The sequence below is a fragment of the Sinohyriopsis cumingii genome, chromosome 12 (genome assembly GCF_028554795.1).
Source record: "Sinohyriopsis cumingii isolate HCF-2022 chromosome 12, ASM2855479v2, whole genome shotgun sequence".
Lineage (NCBI taxonomy): Eukaryota > Metazoa > Mollusca > Bivalvia > Unionida > Unionidae > Sinohyriopsis > Sinohyriopsis cumingii.
This window is the reverse complement of record NC_142972.1, coordinates 120,365,881-120,384,984: the sequence shown is the minus strand read 5'-3', so window position 1 is coordinate 120,384,984 and position 19,104 is coordinate 120,365,881. Positions and strand designations below refer to the sequence as shown.

Here is a 19,104-nt window from a genome sequence, read left to right as displayed (position 1 = left end):
TCCAGATTTGAGAGAATGTTTTTGTCATTAGCACCTGATGGCTTGGGGCCCAATTCAGGAGGAAAAGATGTGATAAACTTAGTTCACCGCAATCGAAAATCACAATCCTTCAACACCTGGCCCAATATTTAGGAAGAAGCTGGGACCTCGATGGACGGAGAGGGACCGTTAGCCCTGGTTCTTCTGAGTCCACCATGATGGAAATGATATCAATGTCGTAAACAAGACTGTCCCTAAAATTATATCTCTCCAGAAGGGTTACCTTCGTTCTCAAGCCGCTTTTTTTTTGGGGGGGGGGGGATGGAACTAACCCAGCTGGTAGACCTCTTACGCGAATGGGATCACTGATCCCTTCAAGATTGTCTAGGATCCGAATGTTAGCAACCTCCCTTTTGTTGGTCCAGGTCAGACGGGATGGAGCTGGCTACAGCCTGTCATATCCACCCTACCTTGAAGCCAAGGGAGGGACATCCAGGTGCCATGGGGGAAAGGTAGACTCACTTCCAAGAAATGGGGGTCTCCACATATCCCGTAGGGATTAATAAAGAACATAGGATGGGAGGGGATGCCGACAGTCCCCCTTATTAATCGGGCAAGTACAACTTGACTCCTGATCCCCCAAGATTAAATAGGAACATATGAATGAGGGATATCGACTTTATCCCCGTCTCTAGATTGATAATCAAACCTTGGTTCAAAGCCCAGTGACCAATCACTGGAGAAAAATCGATACTGTCATGAAAGATCTGATGGACTAGCCCACATCAGATTTATCCACACAAAACCTGTGCTCTTTCCTCTCATTCAACGGGACCCTGACAGCCCAGATCAGATTTATCCACACAAAACCTGTGCTCTTCCCTCTTATTCAACGGGACACTGACCTTGAGAGGATTCTACTCAGCCGTAAGCGAGAGAACGTACGATTCACTCTAAGATGTTTATACTCCCACGGAGGTCGCAGGATGTTCTTGCAGCACAGGGGCAGTAGTCTTCCCAAACAGAGATCCGGACCCCTCCATGGAACAGAGGGGGTTGTTCGTTGAAAATGAGAAAGTTGCGCACTTCTCTCCCCCCCCCCCCGTCCGTGCAGTGACTTTGTGAAGTCCTACACCTGGTCAGTTCAAGACAACAACATATTTTAATGGAAATGAAAATAGGGATAATGGATTGATGAATAAAAATATATTGAAACTGAAATTGTAAATAGCAACAATGCACCTCTGGACCATTGGACCAATATGTACACCATATTTCAGAGACATATCTTGAAGGGTTAGCGTGATATTCTCCAGAAATGAAAATGTTTACAGATGGATAGGCTGATATTTAGACAGATGGAAATTGCTACATCGCCATTTAATACAAACCAGAGAAGTATAATGGTAACCACTGGTGCATCAAAAATTAGACCCCTGTAACCTACTTTGCCAACAGTGAGTGGTACTCTGTGATAAATCCATGAGTACTGCATGTTGTCATTTCTGGAACAATAACACCGGTCTACAATTATTCTGCTTCAAAATGTGTTATTTATTATGGATTCTGATGTGCTGAATTCAAATATGACAATTAAAACAACTGATTGGTTACTTATTCCAAGATAATTAAGTTTTAACATTTTACGTTTACGTATGTTGTGAAGATAGCAGAGTTTTAATAATAAATTGTAAACCTAGGTCCTTTATGTGTTTATGGTTGCTTTACTGTCCTGTTTATGTAGCACTTTAAAAAACAGCAAAACGGTTATATAAATAAATGTATTATGAAACAAAAGGCAATATATCTATTATGTACATATACGTACATGGTTTAGTCCTTATTCAGTGTCTACTCTGTGCTTCTTGGCTTGTCTCTTGTATTCATTAAATGGAGCATCTCTTGTCACTGTCCAGCAATAGTCTGCAAGCATTGATGGGCATCATTTGCCCCGATAGCGTTTCTCCATTGGTGAAATCGCTCGCTCTGCTCCGCAGTTCGCTGGAAAAAAATCTAGATGAGAGTGCAAAAAATGTATCTTTAGTGACATGTTTCAACCAAGGCCTTTGTATGCCTTAATGAGGTTTTCAACCAACTCCCTGTAGTTGTCTGCCTTGTTGTTTCCGAGAAAGCTTAATGCCACTAATTGGAAGGCTTTCTATGCCGACTTTTCCCTAACCACGCAGTACACGGTCAAATGCATCATCTCGAAGTTCATGAATCTGACGACAAACAAAGACACGTTTCTTTATCTTAGCTTCACTTAACCTTGGAAATTTTCCACGGAGGTACTTGAAAGCTGCTTGTGTTTTGTACATGGCCTTGACAAAGTTCTTATCAGACCCAGCTTTATGTACAAGGGTGGCAACAAAATCTTCCTTGATTCAACAAGTGGTGGATGCTGAACGCTTTTCCTCGCAGGCTCCAATGACTTTCGGAGTGGCCAATGTCTCTTGATGTAATGGGAATCTCTCGCAGAGAAAACAGCAGTACTTTGTATATCCAGTCTGCAGACAAAGCAAGTGAGCAAGAACATTCAAATCGCCACAAAGCTGCCACTAATGTTGGTCATAGTTATGTACCTCAAATGTTGTTTTATATTTTCAAATGTTTATTTCATATGGACTGCATGACCAACTGGAATTTGTCAAAACATTACCATTATGCAGCAAAACAGATTAAGACTTGACTTCAATGAATCAATGAACAGTCACACTCATCTGGATCATGAACGATGTTGAGGGCTGCCATCACACCATCGATGTTGTTGCAGGCTAAAATATCGCCTTCCATGAAGAAGAATAGGACAAGGTCCTTTTGACGGTTACGGAACATGGAAACCCTAACATTACCTGCCAGGAGATTCCACTGCTTTAGTCTGGAGCCCAACAGCTCTTCCTTACTCTTGGATAGTTCCAAATCCCTTACAAGGTCATTCAGTTCACCTTGTGTTATAAGGTGTGGTTCAGAGGAGGGAGATAGAAAAAAATATGAGTCACATGACATTGATGATTTAGGACTAGGTGTTTCATCCTCTTCCTCACCTGACTCAAGTGAGAATGATGCTGGTGCATCAGGAACCGGCAGTCCTTCTCCATGGGGTACAGGGCATATAGATGACGAATGTTTGGATAATGCACATTCCACTTTTTCTTCTTTGACACGCCTTTCTCAACTGGGGGCACCAAGCAGAAATAACAATTGCTGATATGTTCCTTTGGCTCTCTCCAAATCATTGGCACTGCAAAAGGCATAGATTTCCTTTTCCTGTTCAACCACTGGCGAAGACTTGATGCAGCATATGTGTGGGGTCCACCTCTTGTCCTATTTCCAGTTGTGCAGCCAAAACAAAGGTGATAGGATTTCTTAACCATAGTGTTTATACTGTATTTTGTGATGCACAAATCACTTCACCACAAATATTGCAGAAGTTATCTGCATTGTTCACACAAGTACGAGGCATCTCTGCTCACTCTGGCAAAACATAAATGTGTCCCTTGGCAAAGTCAAACACTGACAAATATGAGAGCACGATACTGTATGATTTCTAGAGCTGATATAGGGCAATTTGTTCAGCAGAGTGATGTAAGCTTAGTTACGATTGCATGATCCATGACTTCTATGAATAACATGATGCAATTCATATCATGTATGATGCAATACCAGCTTCAGGTCGCATCATTCATTGTTCTGCCTAAAAAAGCAAGTACTGTCAAAACCCAGTCATATTCATAGACCCAGTCAAAGATGTATTTGAGTTATTTCTGGTTTAAATTGAGATCCCGTCCCTTTATACTCACTTATCATCCACCATTCCCACGTCAAGGGTTGTATATACTGACCCAGTATCATATCTTGTAAAACTAGAGCCAATCAACAATTTTAAGCATCATTTTCGTTCTCAGTTACAAAGAATTAGTAAAGTTGGATTACGTTTATTTCGGAAGCATTTTGGCTGTAGACCAGTAAGGCTATTAACATCTGCTAGTGTGAAATGTAGGTGTCTGTGATCCACCTTTGCTAGGGACTAGTAGACCACCTTAGGAAAATCCATCCATCAAGTATTATGCAACAACTCAAGTGAAATGGAGACAACTGTAAAAGCTTAACAATGTCTATACCGATGTCATCAGAAAAGTGATATCTAGGTCTCACTTTTTCTCCATAATGAAGACAAAATGAGACAAAACACAGAAGACAATATAACAAACTTTTGTTTATTAAAGTTGTTTATTTACTTGATGATTTTAATTACAGGTGATGTACATCATACTGCCTACTGACACACCTGACTGATTCTCTACAAATGGTTGTAATGTTTAACTATAGCTCAGTTATATTATTTATCAATCAAAGTATACCCACACATAGAGCCATTAAAGAACCTGGTATAATTGGAAAGAGAAGAGAACCCTACCTGCTAACATATAAATGCACTAGCGGTTCACAGATACACTGCCTACTTCAAGTAGCAAATATTCAAATATTAATGTTGCATACTGACCTTGACCTCTGAGGCCTTACTGTGATTGTGTTGCCTAATGACCTTTAACTTTATGACACCTGGTCTGTACAATGTCTTGTGTTCACACTGTATGGAAAGTACAATGACACACCACAGATGTAAACAGAAAAATATGGCCATTTAAGAAAACTTTACAGAAAAAGCTCATGCTTAATGGGTGAAGGCAACTACAAGTACAACGACTATTATGACTCTTTCTGACAATCATTACTCCTGAGACTTGATGCATGCAGGCAGTTACCATAGTTTCATTCACCTACAAGTTTTGGGCATTAAAACAAACATACAATATATATGCTCACTTATATGTTCAGTCCTACTCCAAACTGCACAGACCCAGATCTTACATTGCAAAATGCACTGGCAGATCTGGCTCTATGCAGTTTATTAGGAGTAATCAGTAGTTAAATATCTAATCTAGAAAGATAAATTTGTGTGGGGGTTAGGTTTGCCTTGTCCCTGGCAAACACCAGAATTCCAAGGATTGAATTTTTCTATTCTGTACACATGCACAAAGGAAGTTATTTTTCTCACCATATTTTAACATGCAACTTTGCATATAGCATGGAAAGTGGATTTTAATACACAGTAAAAGGGGCATCAGTAATGTGTATTCTGAATTATATTAGCCGACAATAAGAGTATTCAGGGTCACTGCACGTTTGTGCTAGATAAATGCTGCCCTGGGTGAGTGCCACGTTCAGCCCTAGCCCACCCCTCTGAAACAAATACCACAAACTGCACCTCCAACTTCATGGCACCGTGTGCAATCATCCTCCCCTAAAAAACAGCCATGGGAATATCAATGGTACAAACTGACATCAGTCTGGCATCCTAGCTTTTCCACTTCAGATGATGTATTTTGTTACGGTATGGTTAAGAAATAAGCAGTGACTATTGATAGGGACCCATTCTATTTACATTTGACCTGGCCCTTGAAGCAAGAAAGTACACTATAATTAGTAATATCTAGTTGCAGCATTTACCCTCATACAGTGCAGACTCTACATAATACAGAAAATAGGAATACACTAGCATCCATCCCAGTCATTCAATAGTCCAACTACAGTGGGTGCATGTACATGGGCTAGAAGTCATAATTTCTATCATGTTTTCTGCCCTACAAACATTTTTCAATGCATGTTTATATGTCCATAGAAATTTGTATCTATGGGAACTAATTTTTGTCCTGCTCTGGAAATTTTGACGAATGAATAAGGTATGACTGTACAATGAGAAATATTTGCATTATTTATACATTACTGTGATATTACTGCTGCCCCTGATTTGCATTTTTATATATCTCATCATTTGTTGTATATTTCTTGTTCTTTACAAAAATTCCCACTGTGTAATAGCTCATTTGTTCACAACTGTTCAGTTCACTACTCTCTCATAAAATTAAAGTGCACTTATGACAGCATAGTTTTTAATTACAAAACTCTTCCTAGGTTATTATTACAACCTCACTAACAATTATATGACTTAAATGCATTTTCTAACTCCTACAGTATTTACTGGCTTTACATCATATATAGCCAATTTCATAACTGGTTTTAGCATTGTGTTAACATTTTTGCAAGAGCAAAATGAACAGCAATTAGTTGCAATCCCCATTTTATCTTTATCCAAGGATTTGAAAATTCCTCAGAGCTCAAGTCTTGACCTTATTTCTCTACACACCACAATTACAAACAACTTGCAGCACATGCATGTTGTGGATGGTAAATCCTATATTTATTGATTCTTGGAGATGGAGTTTGCACAAACTACACAGGTTTGTACACTGAAGCCATAATAGTACTCTCAACCCTGCCAATAAACTATAGAAAACAGAAACTCCAATGACCTGTTGACTAATCACCTAGGTGTTAATGTTTGCTTACATTTTTTTCTCAGCATGACAAGTTTTGGTCAAATGGCCAATCCTGAGCCCGATGGGTCACTTTTATGTCCATGTCTAGCATAATATAACATGCACAATTTTAATGAGATAATTTTAACGATTCTCCTTTAATTTGATTAAAATAAATAGATTCAAGTCTTTATGAACTGCTGTGATGTTTTTATAGAGAAAAGTGATGATTTTATATTAATAGCTATGCCAGTTTGTGGATGGAAGACACTCTGCTTTCTTTCCAAGAGGTTCTGAGAGGTCCATTATCAGAACTTAATTGGAAACAGAAATTTTGTCCACTTAACATTCCAGATGACTGATGATTTAAAACATAATAAATAATGTACACTGGGAATTCTTTTATTAGTCAGCGTGATCAAAAAGTCTGGATAATTTCATGTTCAGATCTTTTACCAAATTATAATTGATTCCCTTAGACCCAATGCATCTGCACTAAAAAAAACGTTTTTAAATGAATTAGGTTTGTCAGCGAGTACTTACATAATAGCTCCCTGCAAGATATGAGCTGTAAATCCATTTAAAATAAAAGAAAGTATGGAGATGCAACTGTAAAAAGTTCTAACCTGACAAAGCTGAACCTAATATGGCACACAAATTCTTCTTATGATACAAATGAAGTTTCATTATCTCAAATGGTTCTGGAGATATTATCCAGGCATGAGTTTGATGAATGGACAGACAATTAAACAAAATAACTCTTACAATGCTGCTCCAACTCCATTTCTTAAAATGGTACATAATGTCAAGTGCTGATAAAGAAACATGCCAAGATTCCTGAAGATATCTCAGAGTTCACATGACTTTAAATGAAAAAAGAGTGACAGATCGAGACAAGCTGACTACAATACCCCCACCCCCTGCCTTGCTGACTGATTTTTTTTTATCTTAATACTCAGAGAATGCATTTTTTGTGGCAGGCAATAATAACCCTTAGAAGATTAGAATCAACAAATGTCTTGTTACAACTGTATGACAGTTAGTGGGGAAGATTATTGTTATATTATTTCATCTGCTTTGATGCAATTAGTAAAAAATATGAACCAGAGAAACTGGACCATTGGTTCACAATGCAAAAATCAAAGCTTTCATTTTCCCCTCAAGACTTTTCCATCAGTAATTATAACAATCTGTAATCATGGCATGTTAATTAAAAAATTTGTTCAAACAACAAACCACATTTTAAAAAAAAAACACCTGCACATGATATGTGTATCTCATGACCTTTTCGAAAACAATGGACTTGACCTTTCATGTAGGGACTATTGTGTGGACCTGGGTAGTTTCATTAAAATATCTTTATAAGTTAAAAAATTACAGCCTTCTCAAGGAAACAGGTTAATGACTTGCATTATCCTTTTGGTGTGGACCTGACCTTCTGAGAGAAGCTATGATGCAAATATGTGAGACTATCAGGACAAAGTTTCACTAAAATATCTTTACTGGTTCAAAAGTTAAAGCCATACATGGATAGAAGACACCTAATTTTTTTTCCTCTGACATTAAGGGCCATCACTAAGGTACACGAGTCACAGTTCAGTCAGGATATATAACTGGCTGAAGTGTCACTAAAATATCTATAGTTTTACTTGAACATGGATACATGTTACGGCTGCATTTTTCCTTGCTGCTAAAGTAACTTTAACTTGATGAAACAGATGTGGCTATTGATATATAGCTGGCTAAAGATTCATTAAAACATCTTTTGTGGAAGTTGTACCCAGACAAGGATACAAGTCAGAAAATTACATTTTTCATTGCTTTGATCTTGGGGCAGGGTAAGTACACCATTTAGTCATTATATATAATTAGCCAAAGTTTCATTAAAATATCTTCAAAGGTTCGAAAGTTATAATCTGGACAAGAATACAAGTTAAAGAATTACACTAAAACTTGCTGCGATCTTGACTTCAAGGCAGGGTATGTGGCTATGGTATACGAAACAGCCTTGTCACGATATATATACTTGGGTAAAGTTTCATGAAAATCCCTCCAATCATTTCAAAGTTATGGATGCTACAATCAAATTTCAATGGACGGACAGACAAACAATGCCATCACATGTTCCACACAAGACAAGTATGTAAAAAAAACGATTCATTATCTATACCCAAGGGAAATAATAAAAATACATAATCTGATACCCAGTATCAATGTAAAACATGTGAACTAAAACTTGAAATCAAATGATACAGTATTTCTGGTGCATTGACTCCAGCATACCTTTCAGGGAACGAACAGTTTATAACATGTTCAGCTGTGGCTTAAAATATGATCTCGGTTAATATGTGACATACAATTAATTTACCAACATTTACCTTTTCAGCCAGAATTTATTCAGTACATTAGGCCACTCCAAAATGCACATAATGCAAAAGCCAAAACACTTTATCAACTAATACATCCTTAATAATAAGATGTCTCAACAAACAAAAAAGATCAACCAAAATATACAGCTGATAAAGCATGATATTGCTATAGAATACACATACCTACCTATGCATAATGTGCAGCCATACCCAAACAGTGTGAACCCAGATCTACCATCACATAAAGTGCCAGCAGATCTGGGTCTACACTGTTCACTTGAAAGGATTTGAATAATCAGCACAGACCCCGATCTGCCAATGCATTCTGTGATAGATTTGGATCAGCATTTTAAGTCATGATTAGAAATGGTCAGCAAGGAATGAACAGTACAGATACTGATCTGAGAATCACAGATTAGGGTCTACATTTGAAATAATGGTTAGAATGAACAGATAGACCCTGTTCTGTCATTGTATGATGTGGTCTGTGTTTATGCTGTTTGCAGTTGGGCTGGCATAACACATAAGCAAATACCAAACTGATTTAAAGGCTATTTAAATAATCTTGCACTTCACTGTCGATTACTGTGTATGAAAAGAATTAGCTCATTAACTATTTTATCTTCAGTCTTTTCCCCTCATTCAAAAAAGCACGGGTGGACAAGCAAAAGTACATGTACACTGGCTACAAATATACCTACTCCAACATACACGTTGTGTAACAACGTTTAAAATCAGTCAGGCCATAATAACAAACTTTACCAAAAATTACAATTTCATATATAGACATTTCTGTAACAAAATTAGTAAATACCTTTGCTTACTGTGAACCAAAATGATGTATATTCAACACACATTCATACTGATGCATAAATAATATATAATTCAACAATTTTCTGTACAAACAAGTTTCTTGTACCCAAAAGATCATACAAAAGGCTTAATTTTTAAATGTTAACAGCAGACATAAGATAGACAGCAAGCATGGCTTATGTGTATGTCTTTGGCTTTCTCTAATACAATAAATAGATCACAATATTACCATAAAGAAACAAAATACAATAAAATTGATTCTGCAATAAAAATGATCTGTGGGTGACAAACTAAAGTTATCTCCCCTTAGATTGGGAAGCAGTGAACTCTGTACAAAGAGACAAAAGTGTAGGTATAGAAATACAAGACTTGGGTAAGTGGATACTTGGGTGAAAGCTATGAACAGGCAACACAACTATAAATATATTTATGGCACATGAATGCCCCCACCACAGTGCCTGCAACTTTACCAAGGTGTAATTGATGGACAAAGGTAACACTAAATGCCATTACCACTGTCAAGGTGGACATGAAAAGTAGTGGTAGACGGGTACAATACACAGCTTAATATACTTTTGAAATTCTGAGGCACTTGGCTTAACATTAGTAGTGCCTGAAGAAATGGATAGTCGATATTTTTGTAATCACAAAACCTTACACTTGACAGAGGGACTAAAACAAGGGTCTCTATCTCAAATTCCTTTGCAAAGATTATTCATTTTTGTTTTTTGTAACATTTTGAGAACTTCAAAAAGTCTAAAACTACATTAATCCAGATACTGTAGGAACATTTATTTTCATTCAATTTTTGTAAAAAAAAAAAAAAAAACTTTTCGTGGGTACTTAAATTCGTGGTTTAGTCTGTCAAAATTAGCATATTAGTAGGTATTTAATTTCATGGTTTAACCTCTACAAATACCCAAAATAAAGAATACAAAAGAATAAAACTATGCAGACGCAAACAGCGGTCACTTTAATGTTTACAACAATTACTACCACCTGTATGAGCACAAATCAAAGACCTGGCAAGTTCAATACTTACACCATGTTTTCGACCAAGTGAATAACATTAGTTGAAGCTGACGCAGCCACAAACACTAAAACAATAATTCTATGTCTATGAGCACAAATAAAACACGTCAAGTTTAATCACTTTCATCATGTTTTTGTTTGAGTGCTCAACATCAAAGGAAGCTTACGCAGCCAACAACACTAGGCCAATCAGTAATTAAAGTACATAAGAATGATCTCTTACTTAAACCACTGTCCATCAAGTTGCACCATCAGTACTTTCTGATGATCATGGTATTAACATGGTGGCTTAAGAGTGGTAAAATTCAACTTAGAACCCCCTCGGTTCCTAGACTTCTTAACCCATCAGAAGCTGCGAACACAGCACAGGCGCTTGCTTACCAGGAAGCTAATGTTTGTGCCTGCTTCCTGTACAGTCCAACTTCAACCACTAGACTTGAGAGTAAATAAAGAGTATATAGAAGTAAAGTCACACTTCCACAAGTGCTATGCTAAACAGGTTATGGACGCCATTATGGAAAAAGATGTTGCTGGTGACGATCAGTGCACAGTATTAGTAAACCTTGCAACCTCATTAGTCAAGCCAACACATGCTGAATGGATAATTGCAGCTCACGCGACAATGAGTGAAAGATCGGACCTAATTATCAGTGGTTTTGAGAAAGCTGGATTTGTTTAATTCAGCAATTTGAGGATATTTACCTGAGAAGCATTTGTGAGTACCATGAGACTTGATTGACACGATGCTGATGCAGTGAGTTTTGTCAAAAAATATGTGAAGTGTGAGCTTTAATACTTTGCTGTAATTAGTGTAGATACATAGTATTCCATTAATAATAGTGTTTCAAGAAATAGTTATAGTATTTTACAGGACTATTGTTCTTTTGGATTAAAAATGCAGGGATAAAATGAAATGTGCTTTCAGAAGGATTAAATGTTTTGACAACAGTTGTACTTGAATGAAGGATCGATCTGAATTAGTATTAAATTTAATTTTCATATACTGTTATTTTATATTATTTTTTCTTTCATTTTCAGTATTACAATTCTCTGAATACCTCATCATTTTTCTCTAATTCCTCTCTATCCTTAATTACCTCACATATCGATTTAAGGCAGTGAGTGTAAAATTACAGCTATCTTATACCTCATCGAATGTGTGCACTGAAACAATATAAAATGATTTATAATTCCTGTTTTAAAAGGTTAAAATAAAAAATAAAACACACATGTACAAGCTAATATTTAATAACCAGATTACAGTACTGACCTTGATTTATCAAATCCTAGTAGCTGTGTCAATCTCAGGGAAAGAAACGCTAAGAGAAAACCAGGGGGTGGGGTGTCATCATCCGACATGGCTCATTTTTCATTGGGAATTTAAATTCGTGGTTTGGGGTAACAACGAAAACCACGAAAATTGGTCCCCCACGAAAACTGATGATACTACAGTATGTGGAATTAGAAATTAGAATTTATTTTTTTTGATCTTTATTTTTTGCTTTCTCCACCTACGAAGAAAATAACAATCATTCCATTAAAGTGTTTAATTTCTCAATGCAGTGAGAAATCTTAATTTGAGAGTTCAAGCTTAATACCATATTCTGCTGAAAAACACCGTGATAAATATATGCAAATCTTTACCCAAGTAAACATAGAAAAGCAATATATACACTAGTATTCTTTACATACATACCCCTGATTAACTTCAAAATCCCATTACAGTAAACTCCTGATTTACGTGTACACTACTTACCCTAGAGTTGCGTTCACACAAATTAATACTAACACAAAAGCAGAAGAAAAATACTTAAACATATATCATTCGCCTATATATGTGAACATGCAGCATGGGTTCCCAAGCAGGAAATGCTTTTTTTATGTTTGACATGGATGAAGATTTGGCTCCCCAAAGATGGATTGACTGAAGATTGTTTGTTGTCTTCTTTATATTTGTTATTTGCATTCCTGAATTTGTTAGCGACATAATAAAGTATTGGCTGAAAAAGGCTTCATTTTGGTACTTTTGGTGTCATGAGGTTTAAAGAAGGCAGTCCCTCACTTTCCATTTCCTATGGGGAAAATCACCTCAAGTCATACAAATTTGACGTACACAAATTTTCTCGAACATTTTATACACATAAATCGGGGGTTTACTGTATAGTGACATCAGTGGATGAATGAATTCAAAGCAAAGTATCACCCTTGGTGTTGTTCTACCTGGCCCATTGTAATTCCACTAAATACATGTGTATTGGTGGGAAAATTACATCAGCACATGTATTCATATAGATCAGGTGATAATTTTGTTTTTTGTCTTGAATGACCCACATCCCAACCTTAAGCTGTAAAGCACCCAAATATTCAGTCAGAGACAAAGATACTTCTTAAGCATAAATTCATGTGCCCTCCTCATTTATTTGCATGCCACAGGTACACCTATTTGGCAGAATATGGTATGTCTTGAGAAACGTGGGCCAAGACTTTAGAAAGCACCAAAGTATGTAAACATCTACAAATGTCTCAAATGAATATCCTTTGCATTACAACAAATTTATCCATGTTTAATACACATTAACTGCAGCACTGATGATGACGTATTATTGCTGTTACAGTTTTTGGGTGTATATTATTCAAAGATAAATATAGTATGTATGATAGACAATTTGAAATATGCTTCCCTCCTGAGATTACAACAAATATTGAAGGCACATTTAAGTCTGTAAGGTATTCAAAACTATGCAAATGATGGTATGATTTGTAGAAGTCCTTTTAAGCATAAGTTTTCTTGAAAACAATGATCACAAATCTATGCCCTGGTCCAAAAAAGGAAAGTCACATGCACTCATTTTTTCTTGCATTAACTATCGTGTAAAAGTTAGGTATACATGTACAACAGAAAAATTCATTCCTTGGATAATATATCATAATTGATAAAGGAATTAATTGTCATATAAAAGGCAACATAAAACCTCTGGTAGATTTACCCATGTATGTATGAAACAAATGTTTACATGTAAATTAATAAAATAAATGTGCAAATTAAAAGCGTTAAGAAAATGGGAACAATCCTAAACAATTTTTTTAGAATCATACAATTTTTTTTTCCTGCTTTACATTATGTAATAAGAAAAGATTATTATAAAAACATGAAGGGGCAAATTTCTGTCATTATCTTATTGTTTTACACTTCAACCTAAACTGTGCACTTAATGCTTCTTCAAATTTGGTTTAGAGATAAAATGTTAAAATGAAAGGAAAAGAAAAAAATGATTATATATAAATACAATTTTATTATATTTTGGATAGATATAACAGTAGTGAGCTAGAAACAAATACTATTTACTTGTGTTTTACATGTACCTGACTGTAAACAGAATCATGGCCTTGAAATCATCAAAGTATTGAGCCCAAAATGCATTATGCAATGGCAGACCTTGATCTATACTGTTTGCAGTTGGGTGTAGATTATTCACTGGTAACTACCTTAAACCCAACTTACAAATGTAGCTGGCCTTTCAAAGTAAGTACCTGTGCCAACTGCATTTAGTCAAGCTAGTAGGTACCTATACTAATTGTATTTGGCCAACCTTGCAGGTATCTGTGACAAATGCATTTCTCCCATCTACTGGTGTATGTGCTAACATGACTCTACTGAAGCAGTCATTGTGTATAATATGACTTTCAACACGTTTACATGCAATTTTACTTCTTTAAATCATCACATACTTAGTCTACAAAGCATATATACCTGAGAAATTAAGAAACTAGGAAAAAGAAAAGTAAGTGGATACAATTATATTAAAAGGTAGAAATCATATACATTTTTAAAAATATTCAGCTACTTACTAAATCTCAATTTTTCAAATCATCCAGAACTACAAAAATACCGTGTCTTCATAGTGATATGCTCCTTAAAATTTGGAGTCAGCCAAAAAAGGGACACTACTCTTTACAACTGTACAAAAAGCATCAGACAATATAGTTTTACATTCCTTTTTATACAAGTGGATAGAAAATTTGGACATCAATTCATATTCAAACTCAAAGCTTCAAATGTAGTTTATAGCAGGCATGTTAAGTTTTGCAATGTATAAATTTAATTATTACTGACTTCCTGGTGTGATGGGTGTTCCAGAAATAATGATGATTACCATCTGATATTTTTATATTTTCCTTCTACAACTAATGGTTATGAAGGCTATATTATCCCCTTCTATACACTGAAAAGATAAATGAGTATTAAACATTATTATATGGAAAATGTAGCTTACTTCTGGACCAAAGTAATTTTCCAAAAATCAATAATAACTGAATTACATGTGCAACATGCATGTTAACAAGAAAATTAAAACTTAAAAATATTAAAGGGATGAAAGGAAAATATGTTAAAAAATGACTTTCAAAACTTCTATTTGTGCCTGACAGATGAGAATAATTACTATGAATGCAGATGTGCTATGTACACCCAACTGCCAACATTGTAGACCCATAATATGCAAGCAGATCTGGGTCAGTGCTGTTCTACCTATAATTAACAAAAATTAGTTTAGTGTAAACCCTGACTAAAAAGTGCACAATGTGGGTCTATGCTATTTCACAGTTGGATGTATTAGATGGGTAAATATTGTATAATGGAAATAACAATATGAACAGCAGAGCAAATTAAAACCTACCAGCTATCACAAGGTAATACAGTATAATTTTAAGAAAGTCAAGCATACTTTTTAAAATAAAAACAGTACTAGCCACTAAGATGATTGCCTTTTAGAGGTTTAGCATAATAAAACTGGAAACCAAAAATATGAGAACTAGGATTAATATACAGAGTTGTGATGTCTATACTGAGTGTGAATTTGAACAATATATTTCAAAAATCCAAGGATCAAAAATCCCAGATTAACATACCTATATTTCTATGATCTGCAGCTAGTATGGAGATAAATGGGCAGATATATAAAATAATGGAGCAAAGAATAAAGCTGTTTAATATCGAGAACAGACACCAAATTAAGATGAATTTATGTCTGCCTGTCTGTAAACAAGTATATACCTGCGTGCAGATCAAGGGAGTAAAATGCAGGTAGCTAGATGTAAAAGTCCATGGTTGACAAAAAAGTACATATGTCTCTGTATAATAGTATTCAATGCTTAAATTGGATATCATATTAAGAATGTATGTAGTAATTTATTCATTCAAGAGTCCTCAGGCATTATTTTTCTTGTTCACGCATAATTACAAACATACTGAAAAATTATTAATTCAGAGATTTCCAAGCTGGTGTATTTAAATCTATGGCCATAATGCCTCAATGAGACAACCATAAATACTGTTGATGTACCCTGTCTGCATGGCATTGATATCCCCCTCCCTCAGCCTTATCACAAATCATGAATATATATGGTGCATGACTGAAAACATGTTATTTACTTGCTTCTACCTTAAATCAGATCATTTGTGTGAATTGTCAATACAACATTCACAAATGTCTTTTTCTAATGAGGCAAAACTTTGTGTGATATGCTTCAAAATGAGATGCAGTTATCTCCCTTAATTCATCATGCCCCTTTAGAGTTTCTGTGCATACCTGACATCCTAATGAATGCAATATACAATTTTGAGGCACCAGCTAATTGTGACCCCTATGTTTTGGCTCAACTCCATAAAAATCACACAGTTTTCCCATGATGCTGCTGTTGCTGCATAAATGGTACATATCTGTAGCCTATCAGACCCCTCTCATATCCAACACAATGAGCTCTTGTGAAACAAATCCAAGATGGTTGGTCTACAATATTTCAGGCTTTTATGACAAATGTGAATCCCACCTTCACTGGTGAGGTAGGGCCAATGTACCACATGATTCATTCCTAAATAGACATGTACATACACAGTAGTCAATACAAAGCAAAATGCATCACGCAGAGAGTCCTTCCACGACAGAGTTCCCGCAGCTCATTTCCAGGAGCCGAAGGCGTGGTAGTGACTAATCACAGTAATTCGTATTGACGCAGGTGCATTCTCTGAATAATATCACGACAGTCATTGAACACTCTACGTATGTTCTCTGTGTCTACTGCACAAGTAAAATGTGGATAGCAGTAGTGCCGCCCATCTCCACTAGCTGTACTTATTCGCTGGAAAAGCACAAGAAAATTTTTTCTTCATAAAGTTCATAAATATTAAATATGGATTATCAAAGTCAAACAAAAAAATACCTTCTTCTTAAACCTCCCATTTATTTAGCTATAAATCAAAAATCGAACACACTGAGCTTGATCTTGGCTGTGGACATATAGAAAGAGGGACATGCACAAAAATGCTTAAGCGATATCTATGTTCAACTTTCACCAAATATGCCTTGAGAATTACTTTTTGTGAAGAATACACACCTTACGATAAAACATAAGAAAATAACCCTAACCCTTCCTCCAAAGTCAAAAGAATGTACCCACTTTATTTCTGAGGTTAAGAAGCTGTGAGTACTCAGCTGGTAGTGTTGGACTTGCAATCCAAAGGCTGTCTGTTCAATAGCTTGATGGACCAGCCGGGGTTGGCTGCCTCAGTGTTTCTTTGAGAGGGGCACACAGCTCCCATTTATTCAGTATAATACAGCAGTGTGTTAAAATTATCATAAAAACTTTTTTCCAGATATTCCCATGCATTCTACCGCTTTCTTCATCCAAAAGAAATAATTCTTAAAAAAGTATAATCTCAGCATGCTCAATAACACCCATTTAAGTTTTATACTGGACCAACATAAAGGGATGAATTTGCTATATTAAATGTGGCTGATTAGTAGCCAAAGAACTTTTATTTAGCATATCCTAATCAAAAGTTTGTAAATTTTGCTTGGCAGAACTTTGTCCTCATTCCATTCATACAAGGGCTTGGCCTTGCTGTCAAGTGCATTTATTCATATCAAGCCTGGGTTCGAGCTGGACCCTAACATCTGGATAAATGAAATTGGCTCTCCAGACAGAATAGGCACAAAGTTGCAAAAATAGGGTGAAGTGAGTGTAGAAATTTAAAATAGTGACTTTCGACTAATGTTTTGACATATTTTCATGTTACATGTAGCTTGCTAAAATGATGATGAAATATTAAGAGTTTATAAAAAATATATATTTTTTTCACCAAATTTGTTTAACATAAAATGACCTCAAAAACAGGTTACAGTAAAAAAAAAATCAACATTATCTGCAGTAGCATTCCTCCTTACTTTAGAAATATTTGATAAAATGATTAATTTCATCAGTAATGGACCTGGATATGTCCATGGAGCCATAATCTGCTTCAAATTAGGCAGCAAAATTAAAAATTTTCACTTGTTTCAAAGATTCCTGTCTGATTTTTTCAGTGAGAATTCCATAGTTCTACAATGTCTCCATCATATTTATATAGTGGGTGGTCTGACGTCTTGCTTCCAGCGTTATGCAGCATGTTTCTGTCAACCCACGGGAGAACTAAAGCCCAAAACTTCAATATCTCACACTTTCGATGAAAGCGATTAGACAGCTTAGTTTCATTAAATCTGTGCATAACTGTAAATATGTTCTGCCAAGTTTGTGCCAGAAGCAACGCACTGCACTCCCTACATCATAAATACTCGGATGGATGTCTTACATTGTGGGACTAGAAATTCCATGTAGCATTGTGGGACTAGAAATTCCATATAGCAATGTGGGACTAGAAATTCCATATAGCATTGTGGGACTAGAAATTCCATATAGCAATGTCATTTCTGGTATTTATGACCATCAAAATAGCACCAAAATTGATAGTCTAGCAGCAAGTACCAAAAATGTTTGAAAGGTTCACTCTGAAAGCTAGAAAATTTCTAATGGTTTCATGCATTAATATGACCCTAGGCAAATACTAAGGTGCCACAAAGTGCAAAAACATCAACCTTCTCCAGTTTCAATCCGTCCAATATTTTGCAAATCGTACCTTTCAGTTCAAGTGTTAAATAATAAAATCTACCTTTGTTTTGTTCAATGTAAACATTCATACTTTGTTGCTGTTACTGTTACTATCATGAAAAAAAAATTGCTTTAAAAAAATCTAAATTTTAAGTCCTAAGGCTATTAAATATTTTATATCACAGAACAATCATTAATATTATAACTAAACATCATGAATGCAACACATCTATAGGAAACCATGTTAAAGAGGATGTTTGTCTTGATGTCATGAACCGGAATCATTACCTATGTTGATTTTATTCCATGCAGCACTCATCCAAGGAATCCAGCGACAACCACTTTGACCTGTGGACTTATCAATAAATGGAGGTGAGTTAACATCCTTTTCTACTGGATCATGTGTAGATATCCAGCAAATTTTGTGGAGTCCTTCATCATATGCCCCAGTAAAAAGAGGTTCTGACATGGTATAAAGGACGAAGTACAGCACATTGACACTTGCTGGGCAAATATTCTGACATCATCAGAATATCCAGGCATGCCAGAAAATAGTATTTATGTCTTGTCTCTGTTGCGGTTAGATAACAGTGCAGCAAAGTGGAATG

The 19,104-nt window shown here is 35.8% G+C and overlaps 1 protein-coding gene across 1 annotated transcript in view; it reads right to left on the bottom strand.

The window, feature by feature from the left end:
• Positions 1–4,182: 4,182 nt before the first annotated feature.
• The window catches only part of LOC149787346 (guanine nucleotide-binding protein G(s) subunit alpha), a 163,918-nt gene continuing 148,996 nt past the window's right edge, over positions 4,183–19,104 (bottom strand). The window contains exon 11 of the mRNA XM_089977898.1: positions 4,183–16,711. Coding sequence (XP_089834024.1) covers positions 16,565–16,711 — 147 coding nt within the window. The 3' untranslated portion in view covers positions 4,183–16,564. The remainder of the gene's footprint in view (positions 16,712–19,104) is intronic.